General features: G+C 39.1%; 1 protein-coding gene across 1 annotated transcript in view; it reads right to left on the bottom strand.

The window, feature by feature from the left end:
- Positions 1-12,536, bottom strand: part of PRUNE2 (prune homolog 2 with BCH domain) — a 146,504-nt gene extending 133,968 nt beyond the window's left edge. The window contains exon 1 of the mRNA XM_053932473.1: positions 12,472-12,536. Coding sequence (XP_053788448.1) covers positions 12,472-12,507 — 36 coding nt within the window. The 5' untranslated portion in view covers positions 12,508-12,536. The remainder of the gene's footprint in view (positions 1-12,471) is intronic.
- Between the last annotated feature and the right edge of the window lie 1,539 nt (positions 12,537-14,075).

The following is a 14,075-nucleotide window of genomic DNA, read 5'->3' as shown; positions in this document are numbered from 1 at the left end:
CTGCCAGGATCTCTGAGGGATGGAGCTTATCCTCTCCTTCCTGTCAAAAAATGACAAGCCAGTTGACTTAAAGTGCTTTCTCAAGAATCTGTGATGCTCTGAATCTATCTGTTAGTTACACACTTACTAATATCCAGGCTTGAAAATATATGCAAGAGTATATCAAACTATGATCACAAAGAAACCAGATCTATTTTAGATTTTGTAGAAGAGCTTGGAAAATATTGTTTACCATACTTCTTTTTGTTTCAAAGAAAAAAATAAAAGCTCTCCATATTTCACGGAATCATAAATTCCTTTGATATCTCAAGTTGGAAGGTATTCATGGGACCATCAATTGCAACTCCCTGATTCCTGCAGGACTAACCGACACTAAACTAGATGACTAGACTCTCCATGAATTGAGAGGATTTGATGCCATGAACACTTCCATGAGAAGCCAGTTCCAGTAACTGACCACCCTCTCTTTAAGCAAAGAACCTTTCTAATGTCCAGTCTGAACACCCCCTGGCACAGGTTCACTCCATTTCCTTATGATCTATCACAACACACAAGGAGAGATCAGCAGCTCCCCTGCCACCACCCCATGTCTTGCCTCAGCCTTCTGTTCCCTCAAGCTGAGCAAACCAAGTGACCTCAGATATTCCTTTGAAGTCTTGCCCTCGAGGCCCTCAAGTTTTTCTTTCAAATCAAAGTGAAAATAGAGCATTAACAGTACTTTATTTCTTCAACAGTGTTCATCAGAAAATCAATATAGCATGCCTTATGGGCATAAGGAAAGCCTAGTTTCCTCCTTCCTTAGAGGAGCAAATTTACCAAAGAGGTCAGTGTTTCTAACACATATCAAAGATTCCAACTTGACCAGTCTTATTCAGTAAAGTCTCTACTCCCATCACCTCAGGAATTTTCTTGCCTATCTCAACAATGTCTAGAAACAGAATCCCTAGGGTTTCTGCTTCTCTCTGTGTGTTCAAGCAACAGAAAATATGAGTGTACAAGTGACCTACATGAAAATGGTAATTTAATAGTGTGGACTAAGTGAAAACTGCTCAGGCTGAGATGCCAGGTAGGACAACTACACTCAGTGTTTGCAGCCCCTTTCCATCTTCTTCAGTCTCACTTTCTTCAGCTATCATATATAGTCTCTTCCTAAAGAATCTATGTAGTCACTTTGGAAACATGAAAATCCAAACCTGTGCTTTAAAGTGAGTACCACATTCTCACAATGCAATATATGTGTAACAGATTTTCATGCATCTGAGAGAGATGCTTACACCTTACAATGCCTGTAATTCAATCATCCTCTGAGTTTTCAAATTGGACAGAACACATCAGATTACTACTCCAGCTGTAGCTTCTGATATTTTACTGTGACACAAACAATTGCATGAAATATAAACCACTTCTGCTTTATGGAATCAGAGAGCAGATTCTGCTCCTACAGACTGCTGTTAATTCAGTATCAGTAATTACTCTCTGGTTGGAAGAAAAACAGCTAAATTCTAATCACTACTAACTAGGTTGCTTTTGCCACAACATCACCAAGTAGCTCTGATTTGGGATCTGAAAATTTGAACTATGCAAAGACTTAAACAAATTCTACCTAATTTAAAAGGTAAGTAATGAAGCACTCAGTTAACAATGGAGGACACAGAGCTAGAACTGTGTAGAATGTCATTTCACATCTTGTTTAGCATCTTTGCTCATTTTTCAGTGCAGCAAAATGCAGAAGCAGATAGGATGATCTGGTTTTTTAGCAAAAGACAGCATATTTTGAGGTAGAACTTAAAACGGCCGTTCAGAAACAATCACATCCCAAATGTTTTAATTTATCCTAAAACATAAAATATATGTCTAAATGCATCTGTAGCTCATTCACTGGCATAGAAGGAAAAGACAAACTACACTATCACCAGCACTGATGAAGAATCACAAAGTACTTATTACACTGCAGTGTTCTGAAATTGTTGAAATTTACTGAGAGTCTATAGTAATTTCACACATACTGTACACTCCTCTACTCTTAAAAGCACCATGGCAGTATCATAGCTCTGCGTGTTGAGTATTGTAGTGCTTAGAAAGGACAATGAGGAGAAAGAAAAAATAGGGGAAAGGAAAAACAAAATAAAAATATAAGTGTCTCATTACTTCAGCCTCTTTGCAACCTACAAAGTTGAGGAGAAAAGGACACAAGAAGGTAAGTTCATCTGCTTATTGCTGTTGACATTAAAAGAGAGCATTTTTGTATTTAGTGTTCTATTTTCGCAAACCAAGGCCACTCTCTTCAGTTTTACCCAGTGTAAATGTAAAAAAAAATCTCGGCATTTTTAGTGAAGTGGAGTTCACAGTCCTCACATGTACCTAAATTTAAATAAAAATATTTCTTTAGAGCAGTTCATTTTCTTTATCAACTGTAACTTTTGTTTTACTTAGAATATGTAAACAGATTATCTTCTCAGGCCATGAGATTATAACTGGTTTAATTATCATATGGAGCAGGGGTGGGAAGTTGATGGCTACTTTGATTGGTTTCACAAATAAAGCCTCAATATCTTGACATTGAGACAGGCTCATACCATACCACAGCTATTGCACAAACTTTGCAAAACAGATCAAACAAAATTCATCTGACCCAGCCTCAGAAATTCCTCTTCCACTGCACAAAAGGTGACAGTTAAAAACTGTGCAATGATCTTTAAGATGTTAACAAACAGCTAACATTAGATTATTTCATTCATTCTCACATGTGATTTAAACAGGATATAAGCAAGTGTCTCTGGAAATCAAGGTCTAGAATTCCAGTCTACACCACCCCCTTACCCCTGGAATGAAGGCTTTAGTGCATAGTTATACCACTTCAATCAATAAAACCTTTTTATTCTTGTCCTAGGACTGTCAGTGCTGAAGTTCTAGTGTGCATCAAATTTTCAAGGAAGGGATGGCATCCTCACAGTAGCAGGGAACTGTCCTTATATAAGTTTATGCAGTTTGCCTTTTAAAATATGCAGAAAGCAAAGAATCGTACAAAAACATCCCATACCTCTTCCTTTCATACAAAAATTAATTTTATGTAAAAAAGTAGCCAAGTTTCAAAATTTTAATGCTGTTAGCAGCAACTGCAGAGTTTATCGATCATCAGCCTCTACAGTCCCATCTTGTCACAGAGACAAATGCACAGATTTCCTATAGGCTGGTAGAGAAGTAGTATATAATCTCTCTACCACAGAAAATGAATGCCCTAGTGATACCATTTCGTCTCTAAACACTGCACAGATTGAGCAATTCATTTTGAATTTTAAAAAAGTTTGTAATTCAGGTAAACTTGAATTACAGTATTTTTGCTAGTCAAAAAATTACCACACATCCTATTTCAATAAATCAAGAGAAAGAACAGTCATGTCCATCTTTGCAAAAAAAGATAATTTTGTTTGTTTTCTGAGCTACAATTTAAATTGAATGGGTTATTGCCATTTTTATGTTAGGGTTTTTTTTTTTTTTTTCATTTAAAAAAATCAAAGAAGCACAGAACCAAATCCAAAACCAGAAAGAGACTGGAAGTGAAATGGGGGGTTAAATCATATCTGGTCTTTTAACTTTATATGGCTATTCACTTAATTAAACATGTAAAAGAGACATGCAGGAGCCCTGCAGACTAACCTTTCCAAGATTTCATATAGTCCTAAACGCCATCTTATAGACACAATTCTCATGATACCACAAAAAGCCATTTGTTCTTTTAAGTGATATGACTGCTAAGGATAAAGTCTCAAACAGACTTATCTGTAAGAAAACTAAGTGAACATATATGAAACTTATTTGGACTGCATACAGGCATTGTCAAACATAGTAGCTTACTTTTCCAGCAGGTTAAACCATCACAGTACTCCATGTGACTCAGCTGTAACACAGCCAGGCCTGCAAATGACTTTGACTGAATGATGAAACGTTTTCTAAGTCAAAAAAGGCTGCTGACTTAGTCAACTTGTTATTTGCCAACTGTCTATATTTAGGACTGGCCCTGCAAGTGTTCAAAAGTTTACCATTTATCACTGCTTCAGAAAAAGACAAATATATTCCAAGCAGAATTCCAGAGGAATTCTGCTTGGAATATATTTGTCTCTTTCTCTTTGATTAGGATTTTTTAATCACTACTGTACAAGTGCAAGGAAATATTTACTGAGATTGATAATTTTTATGCTGTGTAGCACAACATAGCACTACAAGATTAACCATTAGGGAAAATGTCACTACAGCACGATTGCATCTCACAGGCAAGGGCTGGTTTAGCAGCTAACTTAGTCAGTTAGCATAAGGGGCTGCATATGCCACCACTTCCACACACAAGATTAAATCAAAAACCAAAAGTGCCAATTACAAGCAGACATGAACACAATTATTGCAATCAAAATACAGCAAGATCAACATTTCCTAAGTAATAAAAAATAGGTAAATCATTAAGTAGTACAAAACAGGTACACTGCAAAATCAAACTGTGCTCTAGACAGAATTTGTTATAAGGGGGCTTAAAATTAATAAATTACAGCTGGAAGGAAATGTACAGAAGTGGGTTATGACTGTGCAAGATGGAACTCGGCCAGTGCATTAGGTCTATTAGGCCCATTACACATTATTCAGTTACTGTCAAATGATTAAGTAAACAAGGAAGGAGAACTATCTGACGTCCTCCAGATGTCATCATTTTCTGAAATCTTCCTAGTCTTTTCACTGTCCATCCTCTGTCCTTACTGTGACACCATCTATTTGGATCTTGTTAGAACAAGTGATACCGTACCTGTTGTTAGGGATCTGTCCAACTTTTTTAAAACAGACTCTCTTCTTTGAAGAAAAAGAACATAACAGGAATGTTAGGAAGTCATTTAAATCCTAAGCCTGATCTCCCTCAGGACTTCAGACTGGCAAATAGGACTTCCATGCTGCTCCAGTCCTGCCCTGTCTAAACTCCCACACATATTCACACCTTCCCAGCACAAACACAAAGTCCACCTGAGCAGGGTTAAAGCTGAGGTTTTACTCCCTCTCCTTTTACTATGCCTCTCTCTCAGAGAAGCATAAATCACAGATATATAGGTAGGATACTTTCATGAGTCCCTTATAACTCCAGTGTGTAATCCTGGCATCATATTCAGTTTAGACACTACTTACCTACTGCAAAGCCCTGCGGGCCTGTTTAGCTCATTAACCCTTCCTGCCTACCCTCAAAGGTAACACTCTGGCTATCATGACCTAATGGTTTAATCACATAAACATTATTTGGTTTCAGCAGAAGTAACCTACCAGCTTCCACAGCCATGCTGTGGAAAGCCTTCCCCTCCTAGCCTGTGACTCTGACTCTGCCTATACACAACTCCCTCTTCCCACCCTCCTTGCTCCAAAACATTAAAGAAAATGCCTCAACAACATCTTGAAACCTTTTCAAATCCTCTGCTTCGTCTGTTGTTTCCTATTCAATAATGAAACATTAAGTTTTATCTTCAGACAGTCTATAGCAGAGGAATAGAAAGAGTAGTCAGATTTGATTTTTCTGTGATGCTGTCCTTATGCTTAAAGACATGTTTCCAAATCTCAGCAATTTTCTGTTTTTTTTAACTCCTATGCAAAACTGCCACGTGCCAAAATGCTAACTAATAGGTTAGGAAACATAAAACTATTACCACCATACTACTACTTTGGATTTATCCACTCAATCTAGTATGTCCAACAGACTCTTAAGATGGGAACTGAACCGATCTTTTAATTAAGTATTTGCATGTAATCTACCACAGCAGAATCATGGCTACACTTTAATAGTTGTGTGATATCCTAGTAAATACCCTACTACACTGCACTGAAATGCCTTTGGAATTTATTTGTGTAGAACAAAATATAAAGTGTGTCAGCTACATATGCAATGATTCAACACCCCAAAAATTAACCAGGACAGAATTTGACCTAATCATTACCAATATGGTGTGCTTCACTTATCACTGCACCAGAGACTGAGGAAAAGCAAGGTATGTAGGTAATTGTTTAAAAATAATATTTCTCTCATCCCAAACCATGAAAATCCATGCAGGAAAAGCATTTTTAATTCTCAATTTCTGTCATATGTTTGTAGTCTGTCTGACTTTAATGGAATTGTAAAAGGCTATTAAATTACCCAATATATTTTCCTTACAATTACATGTTGCTTTTAAAAGCAGTTTTACATATGTTCATCCAATTCAGGTTTTATTTTGGTTTGCTTATATGCAGAGGCCTTCTCTCACTTCCTCTGGGAAACTGTCTTCCTTGCTAATAACCTACTTTTCTGGAAATACTGTCTTTATTAAGCTTCTGCTGACTGTTTTGCAATTACATATTTATACCTATGTACCGGAATGAACAATTCCTTCCTTTCTTTGCATTATTTCTAGCAACGTCATAGATCCAGACTGCTCTCATGTCTCAGTGCAGCAGTAATTTAATCAAGTTTTATGTTTAGTACATTTTTTTTTCTTGGATGTCAATTCTTTAAATAATTTTCTTATGATTCCCTGAATTATTTTCCAGTTAAGAAATATTTCTGATTATGTGATACACATAAAAGAAGGGAGTATTCCACTGTTATCATGCTACAGCATGATAACCAGCCCTTCAATATTACTGTAACTGCTCATAACTTTGCTTTGTTTAAAAATTTACCTCAGAATTATGTTGGTGCAATGTTTATTCTTTTTTCTTTATTACTAATAAATTACATTGATTCTATAGCCGCTGCTGCATGATTTCTTCTAACAGATTTAAGTAATAAGAGGTTAATCAGCCATAATACTCCAATTCTGCAACCATTTTAGGTGTATGTACAACTTCTGTATCTGAGTTTTCCAACTGGAGTCAATATCATTACTCATACTCTTTAATTCTTACATAGCATAAGTGCCTTGCTAAGTGGAGTCAAGTCCCTTGTGTGCTGCTGGATGAATGCAAAGAAGATACATGAGAGGCTAAGACTTGATTTCTTGTCTAAATGTTTAAAAGCTTTTTTACTCAGCTTGGAGATGTTCAGTAGTTTCTGGGAAAATAACTTCTGCTTCACTTCTGTAGTGTCTCTCACTTCCTGTAAAGCCAAAACTATTCCAACTAAATCAAATACTATTTTCAAAGTAACCACTGCCTATCATTGATAAAAAAGCTCCAGATACGAAAATAAGAGGCACTATGAATAAGCATGTAAGTGACCCAGCTTGTTTTTAAACTGCGGTCACATAAATCTACTCAAGTCATGCCATCATCACTAACTGTTCTTCGAACTTTTGTACCTTAGAAACAAGCATAACATTCATTTTTCATATCTATCAAAGCAGTGCCTTAAAAGCCTTCTTTACTATTCTCAAGGGCATGTCCCTGGTCAAGGGTTTGGCCCTCAGTTTGGAAAATGTCCAGTCACACAGTCCAGTATTTATTTGGGCACACCTGTCTGGGGTCCTAATACCCCATTTGTCCAGTGTGTACCCTGTCAGGTGTAACATTGGTCTAGCATTCTGGTCTCTTTTCTTGTATTTAAAAGGATTAAAAGAACTTCCATTTTTAGAGGGTTTGGTTTTGTTTTTTTTTTTCCCCAAATACTCTTAACTGCTGAAGATGACATAGCATTTAGAAAGATTATTTCCCCAGCTAATTTGCTATTCTCTGCAGGAGGAGGACCATCTTTCAATTACTAGTTTGAAGCACTTTGCTGCAGTATGTGGTTATCTCAGTATCATCAGCACATTAAGCCTTTCTGGGGCTCATTCTGTTCTCTGACTTCCCTGAAGCCAACATACAAAGCATAAGGTTCTCCATTAGGCACAGACTTAAAGCCAGGGAAAAAGCACTCTCTGGCAGTCCTTGTTTCAGCATCTCTCAGAGGCAATTCTGTACATTTGCTTTTAAAATTCTTACTGCTTCTTTCTTGATAGATTCCCTTCTCACAGTCATTCCACTTCACTGTAACAGTCTGAAGCATGTAAGATTACTTGAAAAATACATAATTTAAGTACCTTCCTCAGTTTACAGCATTCCACGTCAGAGAATTACTGAGGAAGTACTTTCTGAATGTTTAGTTCTCTATTTAATTGACTTTAACATATTGATAACTGCTCTGATAATCAGTCTGAAGCTACATCACTGAAACTTTAAACTTTTTATTTGTTTTCTTGAATAAATTATACAAAATTTTATACTGACTGATCAGTAACTCTTCTCCAGCTGGATGGCTTGCCTATACTTGAAAGAGTCTAATCCAAAGAGATTAATAACATAATACAGTAGGTAAAGACAGTGTTTGTAAAGCATGACATTTTTTGTACAAAACTGTTTAAAGTTAAGTAAAGTTCTTAAATAATTCAATAAGCAAGCAGAGAAGGACAAGCAAGTATAGTATTTGGATCTTCCAAAATATAACTGAAAAAATTCCTACAGGCCAATAAAGAAACAAAATCACCCAAGAAAAAAGGGGTGTCATCCTTTCATGACATACTACAGAATTAAAAGCTCAGGAAAAAAAGGACAGGAACAATTTTTCAGTGAAGAATAACCATAAAGGATTCTCCAAAAGAATATGTGCTATGTGCTGCTTCTCATATCCATAAATAATAAATAATATTACTTCTAGTATGAAAGGCAGGCAAATAATGAGGTGGGGAAAACTGCAGACAATATCAGGTTATTTAGAAGAGTCAAATCTGTAACTCGCTACAAGAATTGCAGAAAGGACTCATGACACTGAGGGACTGGGAAATAAAACAGTAAATGGATTGAGGGTCAAGCAGTGTAGACTAGGGAAAATGCAAGAAAACAACCCGTCTTCATTTTTAACTGTACTGAGGTGTTGTACACTGTCAGATGAGCTTTAAAAAAGGTATTACTAAGAAGCAAAAACATCATGCATTCACGTTACATGATACTCTGAAAGCATCAGAAAAATGCCTTCTGACAGTAAAACAGAATAAGTAGGATATCAAGAACCCTTAAGAAAATCGGGGGGGCGGGGGGGGGGAAGAGAAGACAATTGTACTACTGTCAGTCTTTTATGCTTTTATGACTTAAACCTGAAAGGTGGTTCTGGGCTCCCCAACTTTCTGAAGTTAAATAAACTTTCTGAAGTTAAATAAAATCTTTAGAGAAAGGGCATAAGGATGAGCAGAGTGACAGACATGCTCATATATGAAGAGGCAGTAGAAAACTTTAGCTTCAAAATGTCTGAAAGAAGACAAGGAAGATATGGTACTGCTAAATTAAAGGCCAGAGAGAAAGTGAAATAAAAATATTCACTCAGGTAGAAGCATCATAGAACACACATCGAAATTGTCAGGCAATTTAAAGCAAACAAAAAGGGATATTGTCACTGTCAAACGAAGTACATTATAAAACTGTAAAACTCACTGTCTCAGGGGTTTTGTTGAAGCCAAAGCATAAAGAAAACCCAAGCACATGACACAGCCAAATGTATGGAAGACGGTTCTAGCTGTGGCTAACATGTTCACCTATACATTTTGATCTAAGCCTTCAGCACCTGATCAGCCTGTGTATTCTACTGTTTATGATCTCCCACTAGACAAGATAGAATGGTTTAAAAGGATCTTTGATCTGATCTAGTCTCACCTATTCTCACTTTATTACTAGACTTACAAAAAATGGAGAAAAAGCTGCAGAACTGAGCCATAAATGTGAAAAAATGTCAGTATGGCATTTCTTATATCCTGTCATGTATTGCCTTCAAAAATTTTGCCTCCTTGGTTTTACATAGATTATACGTAACAACTTCAAAGATTGGTACTGAAAATTACTGAGGGTGTTTTACAAGCTACGAAAGCAAAATCCATTGTTTTTTAAGAAGGAATAGTCTAGTTGAGGCTTTATTATTAATAGATAATACACAGAGAATTTTCCTCTCCAACAATCGATGACACAAAGACTTAGAAAACAAAAAACAAGCATGCCCTTTGTGCAGCACAGTCCAAGGCTACAATTTCCTCCGTGTGGATGAATAGCCTTGATTAATGTTCTGGCTGGATCCAGACCCAAATGAATGACAAAGCACTTCCTGTAATAGGTTCCCCTGCATGGTCTGGAGCAACTGTTCTTCTGGAGAAAATTTTCCTTTACTCATGCTGAGTAGCAGCCACGCAGTCAGTGTACTGTAATCTGTTTAACCTAACAAGAATACCTGTGGTGTGAAATGCTAGCACTGTGAGGCTGGCATCACCAGGCCTCTCAGATACAACTGTAGGCCTTTTAGCATCTTCCACAGATATGGCTGCAGTAGCACAACACATAGCAGCTCCTTCCTCCTTAGTCATTCACCCATTCCCCTGCACAGCTTTACCTTACATCAGTGTCAAAACAAAGACTCCTCATTGAGTGGCCTCAGTGCAGCCTATGGCTACCAGCATACGATTTCCCACAAAAGGCCTGACCAAGCTGAAAGGAAAACACATTATCAGCCTCTCATGTTGCAGAATGCAAATCTTGAATTTCTCTGGGTCACCCTTTTCAGGCCACTGTAGTACAAAGTAAGCTGGCAAATTGAAGACAACCTATAAGATTTATGGATCTGATCTGAACTGAACACACCCGTGCTCAGATGCTTCATACCCAGCTATGCTCAACTGACATGCCCATACACTGAAACTTCAGTCTGAAAGACACTCTCCCACCACAATACCACTCCTGTAGAGGAGGCCACCTCCAAAACATATCTTTTCCTCCCACGATTCAGAATGTACAAAGAGAATTCTGCATTTCTTTTGAAATCACACATTACAGGAATATAAAGGTGCTCCCGTGGTGCGTTCAGTTGCTGTGCTCCTCTCTTGATCAAAATTAAAGAAATAATTTTATATATTCTCCATGGGCCTCTTTCGATTCTGGTTTTCTAGACAACTCCTTTCTGATCATCAAAAGCTATTCAAAAATATTAGTGCAATATTTGCTTTTAGAGGTAAACGAATTGTTTTTACTGTTTGCCACTTACTAAAAGGAAACATTTTCACTGCACAATTAATGTCTATCAAGTAAGACTGCCTATGCTGTTCTTCAGCAGAAAGTTTGTCAAAACCACCACCATCTCCATCTCAAATTTTGTAATACATGAAATGCTAATGTGAAAAATGTATTAAGATTTTGTAACTGCATTGTGTAGTATATTTTAAGAGAACTACCCAAGTTACAACTGCTTATATGAAAAAATAAGGGAAATATTTTTAAAGCTCCTAAAAATACATTCTAAAACAACTTCTGTTGTCATGTGACCAGAATTACACACTTCATATTTATTTACCCTTAATACCTGCCAACACAGTTAAATAGTAAGGAAGCCACTAAGGGATTCGTTTTCTCATCTCTTTCTCCATGCCTCTAAAGAATTACTTGATTCTCTGATTTCCAACAATGCATGCCAAGAAGGGATAGTATAACAAATCATCTTTTACAAATCATTTTAGATACAGAACCACGTCTGTCAAAGAAAGAGCTTCTTGGGCTTACGACTGCTCCCTCTCCAGAGATTCTTAAGAGATCTATGAAACTGGGAAGGCCCTACAAGTACCAAATACCCAAACACACAGGATAAAACAAGCAGCCGAGAGATAAACCCAGTCCTACTCCTATAACTGAACACATTTCTTAGAGCTGGATAGCTAGCGGGCATGCAGGCTACACGTGAAATGTAAGAAGTCAGTAAAACCCGAGTTTTGCAAAGAAAATCAAAATGGAAAAGGAGTTGGCCTAAGACCATCCCAGTTTCAAAAACATCCTACTTTTGCAGTCCACATAAGGGGAAAAGAGCACACACTGTCTGGGGTAGATTAACAGTCACTGTAAACAAATTAAATACTCGGCAGTTTCAGCACAGCCCTGCCAACAAGCCGTTTGAGAACAGGATCTATATACCTCTGTGATTCCTAACACGGTATTAACGACCGATGACAACTGAGACACAATTATGATGCTGAACCTTGGTAATCTTTGCATATTGTGCAGTTACTTAATATCTTGCTTACCCAAATTTATCCCCTACTGCTAGTGCCGTTTAGACCACAAAATAATATTTCTTCAGCGACTTCGCGTATTATTCCCCTCCCTTAAACTATGCAACTTGATGCATCTGAAAGTCCCAAGAAATGTGCAAATAATCCTCAAACGGTATGCTGACACCTCCCAAAATGCCTATCAATGCTCGTGGGTTCGTAAACCACAGCATTATTCAGCAGTAATTAGCGGGCAGAAAGGTGTTAGAAGAAAAAGCAACCCCAAAGCAGCCCCAGCCGCTGCGAAGGTCACCAGCCCCATCCTCTGCCCGCCGCCCGCCCGGGAGGACCACAGCACTGCCCCAAGAAGTTTCGCAGAGCACCGGCGGGCGCCGCGCCCGGGGCTGCGGGGGCGAGGCCGATCGCTGCAGTCACCGGCAAGTCGGGCGAAGTCCCGCGCCCGCTGCCCCCCGCCGTGACTCACCAGCCGGGACTGGGCGCGCTGCAGGAACTCCTCCATGGCTCGGGGCAGGGCAGGAGCGCGGCCGGGCTGCGCTGCCCGCTCGGCGCTGCCCCGCTCGGCGCCCCGGCTGCCCCGCGCCCCGCGGCGCTGCGGAGCGCCCGCCCCGCCCCGCCCTGGCCGCCGCGGGCGCTGACGTCAGCCCGTGCCGCAAGGGCCGGCGCGGAGCCCCGCGGAGCGCGCGCGCCGCGCGGGACGCGTTCCTTACGCCGCGCCGGGCGCCAGGCCCTGGGAAGCGGCGGCTTGCTCTCCGACGAGAATTCCTGACACAGGGACAGGGCGCGCCGACGCCCGCCCGACGGAGGGGCTCCAAGCAACAGGCAGCAGCCGGTGGCTGTTGCGGTTTGCTTGGGCGGCGGTGTCTCAGTTCCCACTCCACGTTTAGTAAGACTCACCAGTGGAAGGCTCGAGGGCATTGGGGTCAGAGGCAGTGAGCGTTTCGGGGTCCCCTTCCCATGGTGGCAAAGGTGTGGAGAGAACCAAGCAGTGGGTTCAAATTGCAAGAGAGCAGGTTAGATGAGATGTTAGAAAAAAGCCTCTTCTGAGGGTTATGAGGCACTGCCCAGGGAGATTGCAGATGCCCGATCACTGGAGGGGTTCAAGACCAGGTTGGATGGAGCTCTGCAGAACCTGGTTTAGTGGAAGCTGTCTCTGTGCCCTGCAGGGGAGTTGGAACTAGATGTCCGTTAAGGTCCCTTCCAACTCAAAACATTCTATGATTCTATGTGTTTCACAGTCAAGCCCCAGTAAACCCCACCCTATACCTCAAACCTAGGATCCTTTCTAAATATTGTGCTCACAGTCACATTATATATATATATATATATATATATATATATATTCTATTGAACAGCTCACAAAGGAGCCTTCTAAGCTAGAATCCACTTTGTAGAGAAATAAAGAGAAATGTCAAAGAGCTGGAATCCAGTACTATAGAAGTCAATGGGAGGTCATGCAATGAGTGTAGAGTAGACCAGAAAATAACCTGTAGGGGTTTTTTTCCCCCTCTCTAACTAACCTGAATAGTGCAGTTTTATTATTCCCGTCAAGTTGTGCCTCACTGAGGAGTGAGTGATGACTAATTGTTAATAAATTCAGTGCTATGAGATCTGGGATTTTTTTCTCTTGTGTATTTTTTGCAGTTCATTAAAGATATTAATGTAAGAGCTAAAAGCTCTTACTTCCTTATTAGCAAACTTTTTCTTATAATTGTAATTTACTCTCATTTGATTAGTTAATTTTTCCATGATATTTTGCAGATCCTGTTACTGTGTTTCCTGCCACAATCTGCTCTGCCTAGTCATATATTCCAATTGGAAACTGTTCTGGGGAACAGAAAAAATAAACCTTCATCTGTATCATAACCATCTAAAACTGGAAGGTAAATCTTCATTAAAATACTTGAGTAGACAAAATATGTGAAGCAAAGTACTCTAAATGACAGTGTTCTACAGGAAAAAGATAATTCTGTTTCATTTACTGGAACATTTCTTCCTCTGAAATGCATTTGTCTGTTTGCACATTACTTCAGAACTCTATCTGAATTTGGTTTTCTTGTTGTTCTGTAG

This window comes from Vidua chalybeata, chromosome Z (genome assembly GCF_026979565.1).
Source record: "Vidua chalybeata isolate OUT-0048 chromosome Z, bVidCha1 merged haplotype, whole genome shotgun sequence".
NCBI lineage: Eukaryota > Metazoa > Chordata > Aves > Passeriformes > Viduidae > Vidua > Vidua chalybeata.
This window is presented reverse-complemented; position numbering and strand designations above follow the sequence as displayed.